This window comes from Lagenorhynchus albirostris, chromosome 2 (genome assembly GCF_949774975.1).
Source record: "Lagenorhynchus albirostris chromosome 2, mLagAlb1.1, whole genome shotgun sequence".
NCBI classification, from domain to species: domain Eukaryota; kingdom Metazoa; phylum Chordata; class Mammalia; order Artiodactyla; family Delphinidae; genus Lagenorhynchus; species Lagenorhynchus albirostris.
In genome coordinates, this window is record NC_083096.1 from 128,691,014 (window position 1) to 128,713,079 (window position 22,066).

At 35.5% G+C, this 22,066-nt stretch overlaps 1 protein-coding gene across 18 annotated transcripts in view; it reads right to left on the bottom strand.

Annotated features, from left to right (window-relative positions):
• Positions 1-2,489: 2,489 nt before the first annotated feature.
• MIER1 (MIER1 transcriptional regulator) overlaps positions 2,490-22,066 on the bottom strand; it is a 56,508-nt gene continuing 36,931 nt past the window's right edge. For 9 of the 18 annotated variants that reach the window (XM_060139802.1, XM_060139809.1, XM_060139819.1 and 6 more), the window contains 7 exons: positions 19,709-19,750; positions 19,261-19,412; positions 17,946-18,027; positions 16,501-16,655; positions 13,085-13,212; positions 8,539-8,678; positions 2,490-5,786 (listed from right to left, as the gene is read on the bottom strand). In XM_060139802.1, the coding sequence (XP_059995785.1) occupies positions 5,458-5,786; positions 8,539-8,678; positions 13,085-13,212; positions 16,501-16,655; positions 17,946-18,027; positions 19,261-19,412; positions 19,709-19,750 (1,028 nt within the window). In that variant the 3' untranslated portion in view covers positions 2,490-5,457. Of the gene's footprint in view, positions 5,787-8,538; positions 8,679-11,396; positions 11,576-13,084; positions 13,213-16,500; positions 16,656-17,945; positions 18,028-19,260; positions 19,413-19,708; positions 19,751-22,066 lie in introns of those variants that run through there. The other 9 variants (XM_060139806.1, XM_060139820.1, XM_060139805.1 and 6 more) reach the window with 8 other exon arrangements.

Genomic DNA, 22,066 nt, shown 5'->3' on the forward strand with positions numbered 1-22,066 from the left:
AAAGGTATGACACAGATTGTGGCAGAGGAGAGAGCTAAACGAGCTGTTTCATCCTTTTTGGCCGAATATTAGCATTAGCCACTTAGGAGATTTGTAGACACAGCCCAGTTGTGTTTATAGTGTGTTTCTGAAATGCAACCGCTTGTCTGCTGAACACTGGAGGCAGATGCAGAGAGCAATGCAGTAAGAAGGCCACATGGCAAGGCAGTTCACGGAGCCGGGAATTCAGGCTGTTTGAAAGCTCAGAACCACCAGCCATCCAAATTTCCACCCTCTACAAATATGTGTTCAGAGGGGATTAATGGAGTATTCAGACTCAGAACGACTGGCACCACAGCCAGAGCTGGTTTCTCTTGTTCACTCAGCTAAAGCACAACTGGTGACAAGGGTAGACTGAGGGCGAGTTCTTTCCCTCAACCCAGATCTTCTGGTCGGGAGTTTAAAGTGGCTCAGGAATTTAAAATGGCTCTGATGCCATTCTCTGCTTCATTTCGTTCAGTTCTGAAAGAAACCACACTAACTCAGGGTTCAGATCTTTTTCTGCTTAAAAAGCTAAGTGGGGGGCTTCCCTGGTGGCGCAGTGGTTGAGAGTTCGCCTGCCGACGCAGGGGACACAGGTTCGTGCCCCGGTCCGGGAAGATCCCACATGCCGCGGAGTGGCTGGGCCCGTGAGCCATGGCCGCTGAGCCTGCGCGTCTGGAGCCTGTGCTCTGCAACGGGAGAGGCCACAACAGTGAGAGGCCCGCGTACCGCAAAAAAAAAAAAAAAAAAGCTTAAGTGTATATTCCTCACATTAATTCAAGCTTAAGTGTATATTCCTCACATTAATTCGAAGTCCATTGTCTTTTGGAGAGAAAGAGCAAAACCATTTATTTTAGAACCTACCTGAACTCACTTGGCAAACATGTTCTAGTTGGTGTGCAGAAAGACACATTTAACCAGCTCTACATTCAGTCAGCCATTCATGTTAATGATGATAATAGCAAAAAGTGAAATTGTATAATCAGGCCAAATTTAGATTAGGCCTCACCTCTCCTCTTTCTTTAGGAAATCAGGAGCCTCCCCACCTTACAGTAGTGCTCCCTGGACAGTGAATGACAAAAGGGGTGAGTCCTGCATAACCCACAGCTGTTGTAATCCGCCCTGCAGGAAATGGTAAAAATAAATGCTTTCTTACGGGACTCGTACATTTATTTTATGTCGCTTAATTTCTAACAAATATATTAAGTTAGAGGAAAATCTTATTTAGCTAGAATTATAGTGCATGGAGTCATTAATTCATTTCCCTGAGATGGTGCCTACTCTTCCTCTCCTTGTGCCCTCCTTGTACTCAGCATGCAGTTCTACTGTTGCACTTACCTAATGCCTTCTTGAAGAGGACATGCCACACCTCTGAAGCCATAAGCCAAGCATAGTAGCTTGCATAAGTACAGGCCCAAATATCTGTTGAATACTCTATATGGAAACATGATGAAAACTTGTCACCACTGACTTTAAATGTAAAGAAAACTTTATCATCAATTTGGACAAAGGAGAATTAGAATTCAAGTCCAGTTTATATGGCAGTTCCTCAGTGTTCTTCACAGAATAAGTAGACTTTAGAAGTACATTCGAGTTTACTTCTTAGAACAAGCAAAATGACATTTTAAGTACAGTTGACCTGTGGACAACGCAGGGGCTGGGGCGCTGACCCTCTATGCAGTTGAAAATCCGCATATAATTTACAGCCTGCCCTCTGTATACAATTCCTCTCTCATCCAGTGTCCCACGTCCACGGATTCAACCAACCATGGATCATGTAGTGCTGTAGTATTTACTACTGAAAGAAATCTGCATATAAATGGACCCATTAAGTTCAAACCTGTTTAGTTCAAGGGTCAACTGTGTATTATGTATCCTAAATAAGTCACAGAAGCTAGTATAAAAACAAATTAAGATAAAAAACAATCATGTTCGGAAAAGGAAAAACACACACATACAGATGTCAAAGATGCCAGCACAATACTAAGGGTAAATAAGAAATAAGGTTATAGAAAATTGGTATTAGAAGACAGATTAATGCAGATATTTAAATACATAAAATCAGTCCATAACTGGGGGGGGGGTATGACCCTTAAGATTCTGCAGAGGATAAACTTGATTATTAAAGAGCAGAGTCGATTTTACAATAAAAAGTTTATAATCAGTAGACTTATGTGATACAGGAAGGTCATTTTTAGGGAGAGAGATTTATATGGTTTTCCACATTAGCACTTTTCATGAATATGGATTATAGTTAGGAAAACCTGTATTTCTGATTTGGTATTTAGTAGAGATATAGAGCTGGTTACACACCCCCTAGCGTCATCAGCACACATCTTGCCTATGAAAATTCATCAGCCCCAATTTTCAAAGTGCCCACTCTTAATTTTCCATTGAGAGTAAATCAAATACTGTGACAAAAGTTTTTCTGCAAATTCACATGTGCCATATACACTGCACTGCAAAAGAAGGAAACAAAATGTTTTTAATTAAATAGTTCAGAGGAAGAGAAACAGGTCAATAGAGGTCCACAGACCAAAGGATCTCTCTGGAGGAAAAAAAAAGACAAAAATACATCATTCACCCATGAGGTCAAAGGGATCAGGAGCCACCGAAACACTAGTTCACGCACTTCGTCTAGGAGCAGAAGGAACAGAAGTTGTATATATTTGCATTGTAAACAGTGTGCATTATACAAACTTAAAATCTATAATTAAAACCTATTCAATCTAATAAAAATCATTCACAAAGCATTATATAGGCAAATATGTTTAAAAAAATATTTTAATAAGCATATTCAGAATGGCAGACAGGGAATAGGGGAAGGGAATTTCCTAATAGTGCAAAATTACTATGCATAAATTTTAAAACATCTAATTCGTAATTTTAAATGCCTATTTGAATATTACTTCAAATACATTTGAAAGCTCAACAGACTTGTGTTGAACTGAGTTACAAATTTTGAACTCTTTTGAAAGCACATCATCATAAAACAGAAAACCATTCCAAATGAAGATAGATAGTGCTTTGCTGGGGGTAGGTATGGGGTGAGGGAGACTAAGTAACTATTAACGAAGCCTTCTTTTCCCAATGCAATTTGTCAAGAGTTCAAGAGTTATGAAATGTACTAAATCTTAAGCAAATTAAATTCATGGTATTACTAAAAATTTTTAAAGTAGTGCAATGACATCAAGTTATAGTGGCTGCATTATGAAGAACAAAGTACTGTGTGAAATACCTGTATAAACATAAAATACAATTAAATATTTCTCTATGAAAAGCTGAGCATTATGTATTATAATAGTGGAATGTCTTTCATTAGGCATACTTTAAAAAGATCAAGAAAAGTAAAATTTCCTAACATGTATACAACATGTGCCGTATTTGCAAACATGCCTGAGAATTTATTTAAAATGTTCCTGTAATGTTAGTCTGCAAGAACTTCACAAACCTGCAAACAAAATGCATCTTTCAAAAAAAAGGTGAAAATGGCAACTCTAATATTGCAACAACTTAAAGTTCATCATCACTATTTCTATAGACCACCTTTGACAAAGAGCTAGGACACTTTGGATTCGTATAATAAAAGCTGATTTAGAAAATGGATAGTGACCATCTGCAAAAGCTGCCATTCTGGATAAATTAATGTTCTAGGTAAAACAAAAACAAGAAGTTGTTCACGCTTCTCAACACTTCCACCCAAAACTTTGATTTACTTGGATGTGTATGTAACAACAATGAATCTACATCATATGAAGTCAAGTGTTGTAAAGTGGCTTTTAACACTGTTTGGGGAGAAAAAGTTGTTCACATTGGTGGAGGGAAGCAGTCTGAACATAGGTTAATAGTAATACTTCATGGGGGATAAGGCCTAAACCAATTTCTCAGTGCAAACCTCTACTCAATTGCATTAGACAGTTGAGCCATTAAAAACAAGACCTCAGAAGATTTATTTTAAAAAGGCATTGGCTCTTTGATGGCTGAAAATGAATCAGTAGAAGCATTTGGGGTATGCCTGTGTGATAAAACAATAGTTAATAATCTTTTATAAAAGTTTGGATATAGGTTGGTCTATCAGCTGTATAAAACTACATTTTTTAAACAAGAATTTTGCACTAAAAATAAAATGGCACTATTGCAAGGCTATGCAAATGGATGATCCTATTTGTAATCACACAGAGCAGTGGTTACTGAATATCTTATTTTCATTTTGGAAATACACTATCAAATCTGAAAAGCTGGATTGTTAACTGGAAGTCTAAAAACTTCTAACTTTATCACTTTTTCCTCATAAAATCAGTACTGTTGCCTGCCAACTCCTTGTGTGTGCCAACATCTAAGTATCACTTGACCTTTTCCCGTTTATTTAATGCAAAAATGGGAAATTTTGTAATGCATATAAAAATAACTGAACAGGATTCTGGTCAGCATGATACATTTAAGCACTTAAGCCAACATTAAACTTTTGTCTTGATTCAAAAATAATTTTGAAAATTATAGCAAATGCAAAACAAACTATGTGATCTAAGTATCATGCTTAATTTCAGAGTTCTCAAACTATTTGTCCTTAAGTAGAAACTTGAAAAAAACAAATGTTCACAATCCTTTATGAATGCTTTTACCACCTGGATATAAGAAACATGACTTAGTTACTACACAAACACTTAAAAATTCATTAGAAAAACCTTAGCAAAATAAAATGAAAGCTGACAGACTCAGAATATCAATTCCTCTCATAAAAGTTTACCAACTGTACAAGTTAAGAAAATTATACAAGCTTTTGTATTAAGAAAGGACAGCTCAGTCAAGACATATGTACTGTAAAAATCTTCCAAAGGCTACAAAGAATCTGGAAAAATACAGAATGTATTTCTTAAGCCCAGATAAGAATATGGAAAGACATCATTGATGTCAACAATTTTACATATACAAACCTGACTTGGTTTATTTTTAAACTTCTATATATAAAAAAATCATGCTAGCATAACTTTCAGGATTCATAAGGGTTTCCTTAATAATGATAACTCAATTTGTATGGAGAAGAAAAATGTCATAAAAGACATTTCAAGAAACTCAGAAAAATTGGTGTTAATCAGAAATTTGAACTTGTTTTTTTCTTCTCTGCCATCAAACTAAGCAAAAAGTACCTTGTAGTGAAATTTTAGGATTAATACATCAAATGAGAAGGTACAGATACATCTTTCAAATTTACTAAACTATTTGTTTTATATCCTTAAAAGGGCCTTCACAATTTTAAAGTAAAAAGTCTGCAAAAGGCAGAATTATGAAATCTTATTTACTAAAGTTAGGACAATTCAAATTTTCAAATTTTAACCAACTGCTTCAAGGAAGTCAACTTTTTAAGGTCACCCATCAACCCTGAAAACTTTAGTCACACCAGAATTTACTCCAAAGAAAGTAAAATAAGTGTAAAATTTAGTCGTCTGTGTTTTCAAGTTCTTCAAATTTTCCATGTGAGACTGCATCTTGGAAAAATTCAGAAGAACCCGGACTTTCTTTTCCATTGCTGTTCACCCTTCGCCTTTTGGCAGGTCTCTCACTTTTTTCATCAAAATCACTTTCATTTCTTGCAGTCGTATGGGCAATTTTTGGGTCAGTGGTAAGGTTATCTGTTTCATAACCATTAGTATCCATATCTGTGTGAAGTGGTTTCTTACTTCCACCTGTTGGTCCATTAACGTGTAACCCTTCAACTTTCACTTCTTCTTTGTTTAATGTTTCACCTGGTCCGTTAGATGACACCCCTAAGTTGGAAGAAACATAAATGAAACTGCTAATATTAAAAAGCTAAATCTGTAAACTATTATAACACAGCTATAAACAGCTGTAAAATAACTTTATCGAGCAAGTGAGATATCAAATCTGTGTATACATATGGTTTGAATTCTGGCTTTATTTACTTTAGTAGCTGTGTGACCTTAGGCATGTTATTTACACTCTCTTGTACCTCAGTTTCATCACATATACAATGAGGATAACAAATTTATAGGATTGCTGTGAAGATTAAATAAGTTAATAAATGTAAAGAATTAAGAACAGAATTTGGCATATATTAATAGCATGCTGGTATTATACGTGGCAACAAATAAGCAATGGATCCAGCAGTCTAAATAAGCTGAGTTAAAGCAAAGATATGCATAAATTATTCAGATTTAGCAAAAAGGCCAAAACTTTCTAAAACCATGAAAAAATTATATTCTTTCTTTAGAAGTTTGAGTTTTCTACTGCCGTATATAAAAAGCAGGATGACATGACGTTTTCATTCTTAATGTGAATCTACAGGTATTATGCTTTAAGGGTAGAGATCATATGCTATATTTATCTAAACGGATTTAAATATTCTGTCATAATGTTAAATTAATTCTTGCACTGTCCAAGCGTACACTTGAAAATGCTAAAAGTAAACACAAATTCCTTCATAACAGATTGAGAAAAGAAAGAGTATAATTAATGAAGTGACAAAAGGTCATGTTAGAGTTGACTGCAAAATGGAGAAATTTTGCAGATACTTAATGTAAAATATAGAATGTGCCACTGGAGATAATTTAAATTTAATTTTCTGAAAAATATTCACTATAAAGAACGAGAGCCTCAAATACACATTTTGGTCCAATAAAATATACTATTTCCCCAGCTCAAAGGTGCACTCAAGTCATGTATGCTTATGGGATTATGTGCCATATGACAGTGGAGGAGTGATTTTGTCATAGTAAGCACAAGAAGCTTGGTGACACTCTCATTAGGTCAAAAAGCACTAGTAGATTTCAAGACATGAATTAAAGCCCCTTACAAAAAAAGACAGTTGGGTTGCAAAGTTCCTTCCTTTCCTTGAAAAACCTGGAAATCTTAATTGTACCTGATGTGAATGGCTTCTGGGCTGAGTAATTTATAAGTAACTTATGAACACTCTTCCTTGGCTAACTGCATGTTATCATCAAATGGTTAAAAAACAAAGAAGGAAAAGAAAGGGAAACAATTTATTTGGTGTTATCAGCAAATAAGAAAAGAGAGAAATACAGTAGTCCCTGGCATCTGTAGGGGATTGGTTCCAGGACCCCCTCGGATACCAAAACCCATAGATGCTCATCCCTTATATAAATAAGACAGCATGAAAAATTCATATGACCCATGTACTTTCAATCATCTCTAGATTTCTTATAATACCTAATAAAGTGTAAATGCTCTGTAAATAGCTGTCAGCACAGAGCAAATTCAAGTTTTGCTTTGTGGAATTTTCTGGAATTTTTTCTTTCTTCAAATATTTTTGCTATGCAGTTGGTTGAATCTGCAGATGCGGAGCCCATCGATACAGAGGGCTGACTGTACTACCAACCGTCTGCCTCCCTGAGTTTCCACCCCTAGTCCCAAAGTCAGTCTCAGCTTCTTATTCAACTTCAGGATGGATGTGATTGGCATTAGAAATCATGTCAATGAACCTTCTTGAATCAGGAAACAGCTGGGCCCTAATATTTGTTTGGCTTGTTCTTAGAGGGGAAGTAGTGAGGGAATAGAGAGGAGTCATTAAATGAAGAAAGTATATTCACCACAGTAATATTAAATGCCAGTGTGAGAGCAAAGATCAGAACAAAGTTCAAATTCTTCACAGTATTCCTCTTCTAGTTTCTGTCAGGGGGAGGTTAGCTCTCCACTGGCCCTCCCCTAAAGCTGTTACATCAGAATGCAGGTGTGCAGAGCTTGTCTCTAATTCACCAGTTTCCTCCTAAAAAGGACTGGAGGATTTATTACTTTCTGCTTAGCAATGGTCTTACTTCAGACTATTTTAATTAAAGTAGAAATCAAGATAATTCTCTGACTAGGTCTTACTGATCAGCTCAGTGATCCTTGGTCCACTGTATATTTTAAACAAGAACACTATCTGAATCTCAAACATATTAGTATGCTTTTTGCTTCTCTTTTTCATGGACATAAAAATGAATGTTTCTGTACAATATTAATGCACAGGCTGACACCTGCTTTATCTTTACTCGTCCTTCAAGGTTATTATGTTATCAAGGAGGAAAATATTTTAAAGAGGGCCCTTGTTATCTGCTTCTTTTCGTTTATATGCTTAAATCAGTTTCCTAATAAAGTGTTATAAGCTCTGAAAGTATTTCATAAATATCTGTGTATTTCTGATGTGAAATGGCTGGAGTTTCGGTCTAAGACTTAACAAGAATACTTATATCTAGACATTCCAACCTGATTAAGAAAACAGATGCTATTTTCTTAATTTCTTAAAAGAAATGGTCACTGTTGATAGTATACTTTATTATATGTACTTTTTAGTGATATCAATGGGAGTTCTTTCCAACTGACTTGTACATATTCTGTGTGTTAGTATATATGTATGCTGATACTATGTTTCATCTGGTATTTACAATTATGACTTCAGTTCTGCTTTGGAAGTTTAAGAGACACCAAAACTGAATTTTCCAAGCTACTGAAAGAAAAGTGCCCGTCACTATGAAGAAATCTAAGTGTTCTTTGGTTGCTTACCATTTTGATTACTATTGCTTATAGTGCCATCTTCTTTCTCAGACTGGCTGTTACTACTGTTTGAGGCAGTTGGGGGAGGGGATGGTGCTCGACTAGAAGCAGCACTTTCACTTTCATCTAGAAGACGATCCATGTAATCCCTTAAAATTGAGTAAAATAATAAGACAATTATTTTCTTATATTAAAAACAGCTGAAAATTAAAATTGACTTAAGTTAAATTTAGAAGGCTTTATTAGCAAATATATCCTAATTTTCACTTACATTTATTCCAGTGCCTCATCTATGACACCAGTATCTGAACATTTAAATGGAAAGCTCCTTTTGGTTACATGTTTGTAGGAAAAATATGTAAGTCCTCTACACTAGCAAATTTCAGAAACCTATAGGAAGTTTTAAAACTTTAAAAACTGTAGGCAAGTGATCAGAGGAGCCCAACTAAAATCAGAAAATCTGTAAATGAAGAGGCAGGGATGATGTCAATCAGGAGGAGTACAGAAGAATGTCTGAACAGACACAGGTTGGAACTGTAAAGCTCATAAAGACTACTGGATGGCTACGGCAATACCTGAAAGACAAATTAGGACCTAATAATGAACTACCTTCCTGTTACCTTCTACATTACCTTTCTGCTAGAGCTAAGCTATAGTAAGCTCACTAAGTTCCTGGGCTTATCTGCCAGCTGTATCTGCCCATATATTGTTAGAGGTGAAGTTACTTCCTTCCCTAAGTCATTCCTAACTGTATGGCATGGGAAGACATTTGTGGTTAAGTGACATTGGGTTGAGGTTAGAAGATCTGAACGAAATACTTCTCTCTCTCAGGTCTAGTGTCTTTACCTATAAAATGCATGTAACCATACATGACCTATCTACCACACAGGGCTGTTGTATAAGATATGTGTAGCGAAGTGTTTTATGAACTATGAAGTGCTATTAAGTCACTAGAATAAAGGTCAGCAAACTATGGCCTGTGGGCTGGCCACCTATTTTTGTGGACAGTATTTTACTGCAACACAGCCACATCCATTCACTTACACAGTGTCTATGGCTGCTTTTCACAATAGCAGAGCTAAGTAGTTGCAAGAGAACTTAATGCCTGCAAAAGCCTAAAACATTTACTCTCTAGCTCTTTACAGAAAAAGTCTGCCATCACCTGTGCTGGAATAGTTCCCTGAAAGCAGGGAGTTTAGTCTGCTTTATCACTGCACCACCAGTGCCTAAGTTGTGCACGGTGCAGAGAAGTGCAATAAAAACCAAAATACCTTATTTATTTTTAAATTCCCTCAGAATAAGTATAACGAATAGTAAGGCAAATCCTATCTTTTAGAATTTTGTGAGCGGCGTAAGTAAGAATGTGGACAAGAAGGAAACCACGGAAGGGCTTTTGGGACTTTACTGAAAGTCTGTGGTAACAGTCTAGAACAGACTAGTAACTATAGTTTTAATCTCAAACTACGTGATCACGTTGTCGTTTATATACAGGGACATACATTATAAATGTGTAGTTTACAATATAGGGATGTAGAATCTGACCTCAAGAAGCTTCCAACAGGTTAAGAGTACAAACTAACACATATCAAAGAAACATATATGACCACGAACTAATCAATTTAACATTCTAGGCCTTATTTTCCTCATCTATAAATGGAGGGAATGAAATTTCATGGTCTTTTAAGATCTCTTTGGCTTTATGTCATTCACCATTACAGAACAATCACACAGAAACAGAATGAGCATGATGAATGCAATGCCAAAGGGACTTCAGAAGCTAAAGCTAACAGAAACAGATGATGCATGAGGAAGAATTGTTGGAAATAAATTTGGCATAGTGGGAATGGGTAATGGAGGATGTTAAAAGCCACGCAAAGGAAGCTAGAACTGACTAGATATCAAAATTATTTTAAATTTCTGAATATAACGATATTGTGAAAGACTTATTACTATTATTTCTTAAAGGTTAATGGCATCCAGAATGCTTAAGAAAGGAAGAGTCAGGTAGACCATACAGGAGGCTGGAGTAGCATTCAAATAGTTCGAGTTATGCTGAGTTAATTTTTACTTTGAAAAAAATTATTTGCAAGGCTGTTACAGCAAAATCTTCAATTTGTATATGGCTACCAATTCTTCCAGGTAGGTAGTGAACTGACAGAATCCACAGTAGGATCTTTCAAAGGCCATTTATAGGCAGAAAAGTGGCAATGTGCCTCATTCTGGTGAACAAATGGAAGGTAACAATGTAACAGAAAAATGAGCAAATAACTTTCAGGATAATCTGCTCTTAACTATTGATTCTGACTAAGGAGGAAAATTTTAAAATTCAGTCCAATTTTTGTCTAAAGGCATTAACTTAATGTTTTGTGCGGTCACTTAAAGTGCAACTATTAACAGAAAGAGAAGGTCCTGGAAGCAAACTAGAAAAATATCTTCATGCCTACAGAAAACCACAATTTCTCCCAATCTGGAATATACAGTCTGGTCGTGGCTTCTTATAGGAGATTTAACACAGCTAAAAGGGACAAACAGGAGTAAAAGAATTATAGTTTTCAGTTAAAAAAACAAAAAACTTTATAAAAGACCCCGGAGGGAATATAACTGAAGCCTACAAAAACACAGTATTCTTGTCTAGGGAGAAAAGCATTTCTTCACTTCCTACCATAACACCAGGGAACATGCTGTTAACTCTTAAAGCCCGAGAAAAGAGAAGATATGGGATTACTTTTAACTGAGACTACTCCACCTACAGAATACTTAAACCTTAAGGAGAATCAAGATTACAAATATAAATATCTTCAAAAAGTTTTCAGAAGCTACGGAGAGATTATTAGAAAAACTAAAATGTTTTGGCAGCACATCCCTACCTAACCTGTTGAGCTTGACATCACAGAGGACCAACTAAGCCAGCCCACAACACTTCCCTTGGTGATGCTTTCTGAAAGAGAAAACTGGATGAACCATGGGTCTGACCCAGCATGGCAATTCTTATGTTCTTACTGCTGGTGACGACAGACTGCCTGTAGTTCATGTGTGAACATTATTTCTGAAATGGGTGAAAAAAATGAAAGATGTTACTATTGCTTTTCCCTATAGAATAGCTTGAAAACTGACTATTTTAAGATATACTCTGAAGACTAGATAGCTGTATCTAGTTCTATATCACTGTGCCTCAACACTACCAATAAATACAAATTTAACTATAAATTGATAACAGTAAGCAATTATATAAAATTTGGAATACTGTTATATATAAAATTCTACTCATTATGAGATTTGAACAAGGGAGAATGAGGCACAGAGTCCAATGTCTCATGACTTCCAGGGGCAATCATACCCATTTATTCCCTTTTAGATAATTCTGCTTTGGATTTTAGAGTGTTTGATCCTCCAAGGAAGTGACCAGCAGAGACACCTGTAAATGAACATGACCAAGAAATAGTGCAGCCTAGGAGTTTGAAAAGCACAAGCAAATATGCATATAAGCACATCTTCCAAAGGCAGTTATTTGGCCAGGCTTAAGAACTTCAGTGGTGCATGGTGACCAAATGAAGTCACAACTTTGCATTATTTTTATTCCATAAACATTAGGGAATACTCAAGGTATTGGCAAAGTTAATTTGTATATAGTAAAGTCAATTCCACCACAACAAATTAGTCAGCATTTTAGAGCAACTCACGTGAAATGAAGGGTTCAATACTCTATGTACTATATACTTAAGTAACAAATTGCTAGTGGGAGTGGGAACAGTGTTTCATTCCACAGCTACACTGAATGAAGCTAAGAGAATTTGGTGCGTGGGGAATGGATTAGACATATAGGCATTTTGCTTAAAAACAGGATATAATAAACTATACTCCCTCTATCACTGGGAGTTAGCTAAAGGTACATTACTTATTAAATATTATTTGTTAAAGGAAAAGGTTTCAGAATATTTAGGGAAAGGGAAGTCATCATGCACATGTGCACCTCTCTATAAAAAACTTTGTAATAAAAGAAAATGCAATTTTACCTAACTTATTATAACCCTACGTCTTTTCCCTTTGATATCATCTATATCCAAATCTGATTTTGGTTCCCAGAATCAAAAACAGATTGGGAAAGGAAAAATATTAATTTCCCTTCCTCTTTAAAGGGCCTCTATTAGGCATATGGCCCTATAAGTTTTAGAAAAGATAGTCTCTCCTATTCTTACTGCTCTCTCTCAGTGTTATTAGATCAAAACTGTATGCGCTTATACTGAATGGAATAGAATTTAACAAAACATGCCTTCACAGCTGTTCTGATCCATTTCCTCTCAGGAATACTACTGAAAACATACACTCTTAACATTCGCTTTGATAAATTTGCTGTCTCAAGATGAACTGTAGTTTACAATGTATTTATAATACACTGAAAAGTCTAAATGCCCTATGAAGATGTCAATAAATGGATAAATTGAAACTAATGTAAACTTTTATCCTATCAAGAGAAAGAAGATTCTAAAAATTACAATTTTCTCAAGAAAAATTTAGAAAAGCTTAGCAAAAATGACTCAAAAGAAAAAATACTCACGTGACACCAGGATGAAGATTATATTTCTTTTTTCCAAATCGCGTTTGCTGAGCAAAGAAATCGTAACGTTCAGATTTTTTCCACATATAATAGAATGCTACACATTCACCAACTGACCTTGTTCGAACCTATAAGAAACAAATACTTGTTTTTAACAAGTATCTCCTCCTTAAAGGAGTTATCTCATGAAAAATACCTGAAGTTTGAAAACAAATTTAGCTGGTCTTTAAGTAATACATAATACCACTTATAAAATACAACACTGTAGCAGCCGTGTTAAAAATTACTCTTTCTGAACTCCCATTAAGAAAAATAATACATTGGCAACAGGTCTTCAGATATTCAGCATTATGCTTTTTTTTTAACCTTTTAATTTTTTTTAACATCTTTATTGGAATAATAGTTGCTTCACAATGCTGTGTTTCTCCTGTATAACAAAGTGAATCAGCTATATGTATACATATATCCCCATATCCCCTCCCTCGTGTCTCCCTCCCACCCTCCCTATCCCACCCCTCTAGGCGGTCACAAAGCACCAAGCTGATCTCCCAGTGCTATGCAGCTGCTTCCCACGAGCTATCTATTTTACATTTGGTAGTGTATATATGTCAATAGCATTATGCTTTTAAAGAGACTATCATATGTTCATTTACTATAAAATAAATACCCCTTTATTGAAAATGTCTGGAAGTGGCATTTGAATTAAAATAATGTTATAAACAATTTGCAAATACTTTTACTCACAGAACGCCTAGGGAGACTGCCTTTAAATTCCCATTTAAAGGATTCTCTTACTAATCCCAACACTGATCCAGACTCAGTTACTTACTTTCTAGAAAGGCTGAAAGTATTCCCCAGTGAGTTAAAAGCTATTATAGTAATGCTAATACTTTGTTTACTAAATTACTCCAGTGGCTTACTGTGCTATACCTATTTGGGCAACTGAATGGCTCCCTTTACTAATGTTAAACATATGAGATTGGCAACTGATGTTGACAAAATTCCCTGTTCTGCTACTTTGCTTAGAGAGCTGGTAGGGTTGATTCATATAAAATACTAGGAGTTAAAAAGGTATCTGAATGAGTGTTTGGGATGCAAGACAATATGCTTTAACTCATAAATTTCTGATTCTGAAGAAGGGATCCGGTGCGACTGACTGCACCTAAGGTCAATTTTATGACATCCTTATTTTGTTATGGGACATATATTTTTCTTTCTGCCCCGTGTTGCTTTAAGACAAAGCTATCAGGGCTTTAAAAACAAAAACTAAAAACCCAGTCATCTTCTCAAGCTGTTTTTTGCCTCCTTTTTAGAATCTTATTTCTAGTAGACAATTGTCAAGTCAACTGTACGTTACTGAAAGCAAAAATTACAAACACATTTTGTAGCATGCAAAGTTAACATTATTATGAAAAATCCTCAATTAAGTAAGTGTGCATAATACAACCTACGATTAAGATCCAAACTTCAATTCCAGGTGTAAAAACAAAGCCTTAATGTTTTCACTGGACTTCAATGTCTTCTTCTTAAGAATTATTGTCCTCCTTTTGTTCACTGGAACAACTAGTGTACTAGGTATATAAAGGTCGGATGACTTCTGTAACACTGAAATATCACCATCCCAAATATTTATAAAGAAATCAAGGTCTTATTTTCAATACTATGTTAAGACTTTTTTTGGCTAATAGTTTTAAGTCATCTAATATGTTCTTATTCCTTAAAAAAGGACTGCTCCTGCCAGTTACATCAGCTTATCATCCCAAGGGTCCCTCCACAGATAATCCAGCATGGTTTGGTCAATAGTGTTTAAATTCAAGCAGGAATGCTAGAAAACTCTTTCCCACAACGCTGTCCCTTTCAACCATGAGACAATTTGTTTTTTTAAAATCAGAAACATGCATGGCCATTACATGAAACAGACATTAGCATAATGCGCTCCTTTCATAGAGTATTCACTATATTGGAAATTATCAGATGATTTGGATACAACACCTTAATGTTGGATACAACATTAAGATGATTTGGATACACCTTTCACATCAATGCTAAGACTCAAAATTTCTCTTATTAATTATGCCTGATGTCAAATACCAAAATTCAACAAAATAATCAAGAATAAACTAAAGAACAACAAAATTGAGAAAAATGAACTCACAGGATTTGTAAGCAGCTATTTTATTTTGGAACATAAAATAGATACTGTTAAATATGTGTTGAAACAAATCAAGTGAATACCATCGGATCACATCCAGAGGTATGAAATAGGAGAATGTGATGACAGACTATTTAGAGCCTCAGAAGCAAGCCCACATAAGCCCAGATACTTTCAGCATCATCCTAGATAAGCCATCACATATCTTACACACCATCCTTAAGGAAACATGTAAAGCCAAGCTCCTTGTCATTTATATTTGCTAAAAATGTGATATTTATAAACCTAGAAATTACTTAATTTCCTATATTTACATTCTTTTTTTTTTTGCGGTACGCGGGCCTCTCATTGTTGTGGCCTCTCCCGTTGCGGAGCACAGGCTCCGGACGCGCAGACTCAGCGGCCATGGCTCACGGGCCCAGCCGCTCCGCAGCATGTGGGATCTTCCCGGACCGGGGCACGAACCCGTGTCCCCTGCATCGGCAGGCGGACTCTCAACCACTGCACCACCAGGGAAGCCCTATATTTACATTCTGAGATTTTAATTTTGCCTGTCCTAATATCCCCTAGGAACACATTTTTCTATTCTATGTAATTGTGTAGTTACTATTAAAAATCCTACCTGATTTCAGTTTAAGAGAATTAAACCTAAAAATAAATTTGCAAGTACTTATGAAGGTTTTTTGGGTATACATTGACACTGTGTGATTGATATTATCCATATGGCATGATAAATTATGCTAAATTGTCAAATTATAAAATTATATAATGTATAATAAAGCTGACTTATTGAGATATTCTTCTGGAAAATTAAATCTTAATTAAAACCAAATTAAATATTAAGTATCTGATTTTGGACCACTTAGGACTTAAGCAAATGTAAAAAACATCTTAATTATAAATAATGTCATGGTAAAAATGCTGTAAAATTTCCAAGTAAGAACCTCCTAAAAAAAATCTGTAACAAGTTTGTGGAAAATAGCTTTAAGTAATTACAGTGTATACACACATCCCATCCAGAAGCTGATGAACATATTTATAAACGTCTAATTCTTAAAGGCTTCCAATATCATACACTGAGAACAGTCACTTAGCAAATACATGCCAGGAAGTCTAGGCATGCTTATTACAATTTTCTAAATACCAGTGTATTAAAATATTCATTATTGAACCTTTAACATTAGAAAACATAATAGAAGATTTAATATAATCTAGGTTAACTAAATTTCTTTTAATAAAAGAGACAACATATATCATCACTTACTTTATTAGCCTGAATCAAATGAAAGTCCTTTCCATAGGCCTTCAACCCTTGTTCAAAATTTCTACACTCTTCCTCTGTCCAAACAGATAATTCCTCTGACAAAATCGGGGGGCGGGGGAAGGAGGGGAAACTGTTAAGCAATATTCTCCCAAATGCTGCATATAACAAACAAAGTTGTAAATAAAAATGTAACTTTCTGTTAACAATGAGGGAAGTATTTTACTCCTGAATTCTATTATTGATGGCTAAAAAAGATAGTGACAAAAACTCCTTATTTAATAATGGGTGATTTAGTCCCTGACTCTCCAACCTCAACTTATGCCTTTCCCCTTTATTCTTTTTTTTTTTTTTTTGCGGTACACGGGCCTCTCACTGTTGTGGTCTCTCCCGTTGCGGAGCACAGGCTCCGGACGCATAGGCTCAGCGGCCATGGCTCACGGGCCCAGCCGCTCCGCGGCATGTGGGATCTTCCCGGACCGGGGCATGAACCCGTGTCCCCTGCATCGGCAGGGGGACTCTCAACCACTGCGCCACCAGGGAAGCCCTCCCCTTTATTCTTTATGATCCAACTAAACAAGCTACCTTTCAATTCCTTTAATTCGTTATGTCCTTTCTTACTTTAGAGACTTTGTGCATGCTCTTCCCTTTGTCTAGAGTTATTTCCTGCCTCTTACCTCAGCCTCCTTTCACCTAGCCAGTAAAAATATCCCTTTGTTCGAGAAGCTTTAACAGCCTCACTCTTTTCCCAACTAGGTTAAGTCCCACTGCAATAAGTTTGGATTGCACCCTCTAATTCTCCTTGGAAGAACTCGTAACTATTTTTCAGCTTCCCTACCTAGGCTCTAAGCACTGTGATGTCAGGGACCTTGTTTATAGTTATGTCCCCACAATTTAGTAGGCCTTCCAATTCTGTTGAATGAATAATCTTTCCTTTGTTACATAATGATATATAAACAGTACTCTTAGTGAAGTGGGGTGAGAGCCAGTTTGGAGTAAAAAAGTGAAAAACCTGAATTTTAGTTTTGGCTTCATTATTTATGAATTATGCTTGCCTCAGCTAAGAGACCTCAGTTCTCATCAGTTTTAAAGTGAAGCTAACATCTTTCACCTTACTTAGCTCACAGGATCATTACCAAGATCAAACAGGAAAATGTTTATAAAAATGCCTTAAAATTGAAAGGCATTATATATTTTTATTTAAATGGCCTTATTTTCCCATAAAGGAAGGGACAATATTAACCCCATTCCCCATAATGCCTTGTGTAACACTTGTGTTATATACAAGTTATTTAACAAGTTATAACAAGTTGTTTTCCAGCAAATATTTACTGAATTCAGAGATTAGTATTATTAAATTTAGGATATACCTAGGTAAATTGAAAAGCTTAAATTTTAAATTTCTGCTATATCATGAAAACAAATAAAAAATTAATATTTATGCTTACCTCTAGCTGCTTTTACATTAAATCTTAATCTTCTTAATGCTTCTTCTGTATCAAAATTGCATTTAACTAATTCATATAATGCCTAGAAAAATAAAAGGCTTCAGTATGTAACCTGGACTATGAACAATTCAAGGCTACAGTTTCTTAAGAGAGTAAAGGCTTTTCCAGAATCCAGTGTTTTCATACTTTCTGGAGGACAAGTAATTCTAGTAAATGCAACATAAAGAACACTAAAGAAAAACAAACATAATTCATTCCTGATAATTAACTGCCTCTGAATATGTAGAAAATAATGGATAAGCAAATACTCTACTGGTGGCCATGGTACTCTAGGAATTTATAAATAAAAAGAAATTTTATAATAATCACAAGTCCCTTCTTTTTGGTTTTCTGGGGTTCCTATTCAAAGACAACTTAAAACAAATCAGAAAAGAAAAACACTGGTGAAAAAGGCAAGAAAGTATATAATGCTGCTATTAGGTTCATGGTAGGCACTGTTCTATTATATACAGAATAACATTATCCCAGACAGGTATTCCCAACTTGATGACATCCACAGATTCTATGGGATATGCAAAGGAAGTTCAAAAAGCTTAATAAAGAATATATACAGGCAAAATAAAATATCAAAATTTTTATTTGAGCTGAAGTCATACCAATGAGTGTGTCAATACTACATATCTTATGCTGATTATAAACATCAGACTCCCTGTTGATGACATTACAGATCTTCCTCTACTTACAATGGGTCCCCAAAAACACATCCTAAGTTGAAAATACTGTAAGCTGAAAATGCATTTAATACACCTAACCTACTGAACACCATCACTTAGCCTAGCCTACCTTAAATGTGCTCAGAACACTTACATTAGCTTACAGCTGGGCAAAATCATCTAACACAAAGCCTATTTTATAACAAAGTGTTGAATATCTCATGTAATTTACTGAATACTGTACTGAAAGTGAAAAAGAGAATGGTTGTATGGGTACAGAATGGTTGTATCAGTTGTTTACCCTCATGATCACGTGGCTGACCGGGAGGTATGGCTCTCTTACACTGCCCAGCATCACAAGAGATATTCAACACTAGCCTGGGCAAAGATCAGAATTCGAAGTATGCTTTCCATTGAACGCATACTGCTTTCATACAATCATGGAGTCAAAAAATTTTAAGCTGAACCTTCATTAAGTCAGGGACCATCTGTAAAGGAATTTTGGTGGATAGAATAGCACTAAATGTGACAGCACTTAAACTTATAAACGTATGTGGTTAATATATTTTGGGAATATTGTAAGTTATTTCTTATTCATGTACCTGTTCATTGTCTTTTATGTGAGATCCTTCAGGAATTGCTTCTACACCTTTCTCATCACCTGTTCTTCTAGATGCATCCTTAAGAAATACAATCACTTTGTCTTCCGGTAAGTACTCAGGGTCCCACAGGAGCTGATCATCATTTTCATATACTAAATTAGTAAAATATAATGTTAAAAATAATGCCAAAAATTGATAGAGTTTGTGTTAAAACATATCACTGAACAAATAACCCATACTTAGAGCCAAAATGTTGAGAACTGAGAGGTAAAGTGTGGTCCCACTACTTGCGTGACTTCATTCTGGGGCAATATTTATAGCTTAAGTGATTTAAACAATCTAAACAGAAGGTACCACTTGATGCCCCTTTCAGATCTAGTCTGACTTAGCTTGACTTTACCAAATTCCAACCTCTCTTGGTTTGAATAGCAGTACCAACACTTCCTACCTGTATGACCCCAGCAAGTTACTTCCCTTCTTTCTGCCTCATCTGTGAAATGGGGAAAACAATCCTATTATACATGGCTGTAAGGATTTCAAGCAATTTAAAACAATTCTGACACATATTAAATAAGTTTCAATGAATGTTAGCTATAATTATGATTTTTGAATAGGGATGTCTAAAAGAATGCTCACCAAATGTTAACACTGCTTATTTCTTGGTGGTAGGATTTGGGACAATTTTTTCTTACATCTTTGTACTTTTCCATGATGCTTGAAAGTATATTGTGATAAGCATAAATCATTTTCATAAAACAAGTCATTACTTTTTTTAAAAAAGCATTTAGGTTTCATCAGAATTTCCATTATAAGATTGAAGCCCCAATTTCATCAAAATTTTATAAGTGAAAGAATGGAGGAGAAACTAAGATGAGAGCCTTGTGGAATCCTAAATGACAGGAAGATGAAAACAGACAAAATTAAGAAGGAACAGTCACAAGACAGAAGAAATATCAAAGTGTGGCACCATAGCAGCAAGGGAAAGAAAATGTTTCAGAGAGTAACAGATTGGTTAAATGCTGTTAAACAAGCAGGATGAAAATTGAAGAGGTGCACTGGATTTATTAACAAGGAGGGGAATGTTTCAAGAACTGTTTCTGTGCAGAGATGGAAGCCAAAGCCATACTGGAAAGGAATGAAGAGGAAATGGAAGGTAAAGAAATAAAGTAGAAAACTCTTCTGAAAAGTTTCACGGTGAGGGAGGAGATAGAGCAGTACAGTAGCTAGAGAGGAAGCATAGCTGAAGAAAGTTTTTGGTTTTGCTTGTTTGTTGGTTTTTAAAGGCATGAGACATAATCACTTAAATGCCAATAGAAAGGAGCCAGCTGGACAAAGACTCTGAATTTAAGAGACAAAGTATAGCTGACATTGTCAAACTTCCTTGTGTTATGAAAAGGAATTAACAGCTAACAAAGGTACATCTCCTACATACCAGGTACTATGTTAAGTGTTTTCATATAAATTACCTTGTCCCCACCCACTCCCCTGCCACTACACACATACACTTTACATTTTTCCTTAGTAATAAACCTTATTCCTTTTCTAACCTGCTGGTAACAATCGTAGTAAAACTCCAAACTGTAAATACAATAAAACTCCCATGATAAAGTGAATTTGGATATACTGCTATTGATTTCTGGTCTGCACTCAGCCTTTCTTTGCCAAAGGGAACACACGAGAGTTCTTATATTCTTGGAGTGGGAGTGGGAGATGGACAATGCCTTACAAGGAAACCCTGATTCAGGAAGAAGACAATGGAGGGAGGGTCCCTGAGTCCCCAGTGTTCTCCCAGTTAGATACCCCATGTTGAGCCTATGAAACAAGCACAAACTACCTGAGAGATACTTCTGGAATCAACTGGAAGTCCCAAGTCACAGGATACAGAGATATGCTTATTTAAACTAAGTACACAAACATCACCAGATGGCGCCAAATGACAAGCCAGGTCCCTAGAACTGTGACTAGCAGCCAGATAGGCTAACCCTGAGAATATGATACTTCATTTAATGCATATACTAAAAATGACAATGAGGTGAGAACCACTAGCATTCTCAGAGAATAAACCACACTGCCTTAACTGGTTCCAGAAACAGACCAAATCACTTTCCAGTTAAGTTTATACTCTAAATATGACTTCTGACTATGATCTAAATAAAAAAGGCAACACAGTTGATATTTATTAAATATCTATAGAATGACTAAACGCCAAGAGATCATAAATTCAGGAAGAACTCCACCATTATGATAAAACACACGAAAATAAGGAGGAAAAATAATCTCGATTTTTTAATTTATTTATCTCTATTTTTTTAATTTATCATCTATAAATATGACATGAACCTCTATAAATATGACAGCAACAGAAGGAAAAAAGAGTCTTTATTATAATTGTATAGTTTCATGAACATGCTGGATTTTGAAAGATCACAATCACTGAACTGTAACAGCATCTTCTGAAACTATTTCATTCGAATGAATTACCAAGCCTAAATATTAGAACTTTCAAAAAGCAACCATAAATATATCCACCTCATACTACTGAAAGATATAATTTACAAATGATTATAAATAAGTGGAAAAGTCTCAGAAGGCAAGAGCTCGCCTAGTCTATCAACACAGGTTGTTAACTGGGGAAGTGCTTTTTATGGTATTTTAAGTAATCAAAGTAAGTGTGTCAGATAAGCAAAAATGAGTTCAAAATAATTTAACAAAGTTCATTATATGTGTGTTGGGGGTGGGAATGGAGATGACAAATGTAGAAAGCTGAGAAACTACACCACAAAACAAAAACTTCTGCAATCTGGGA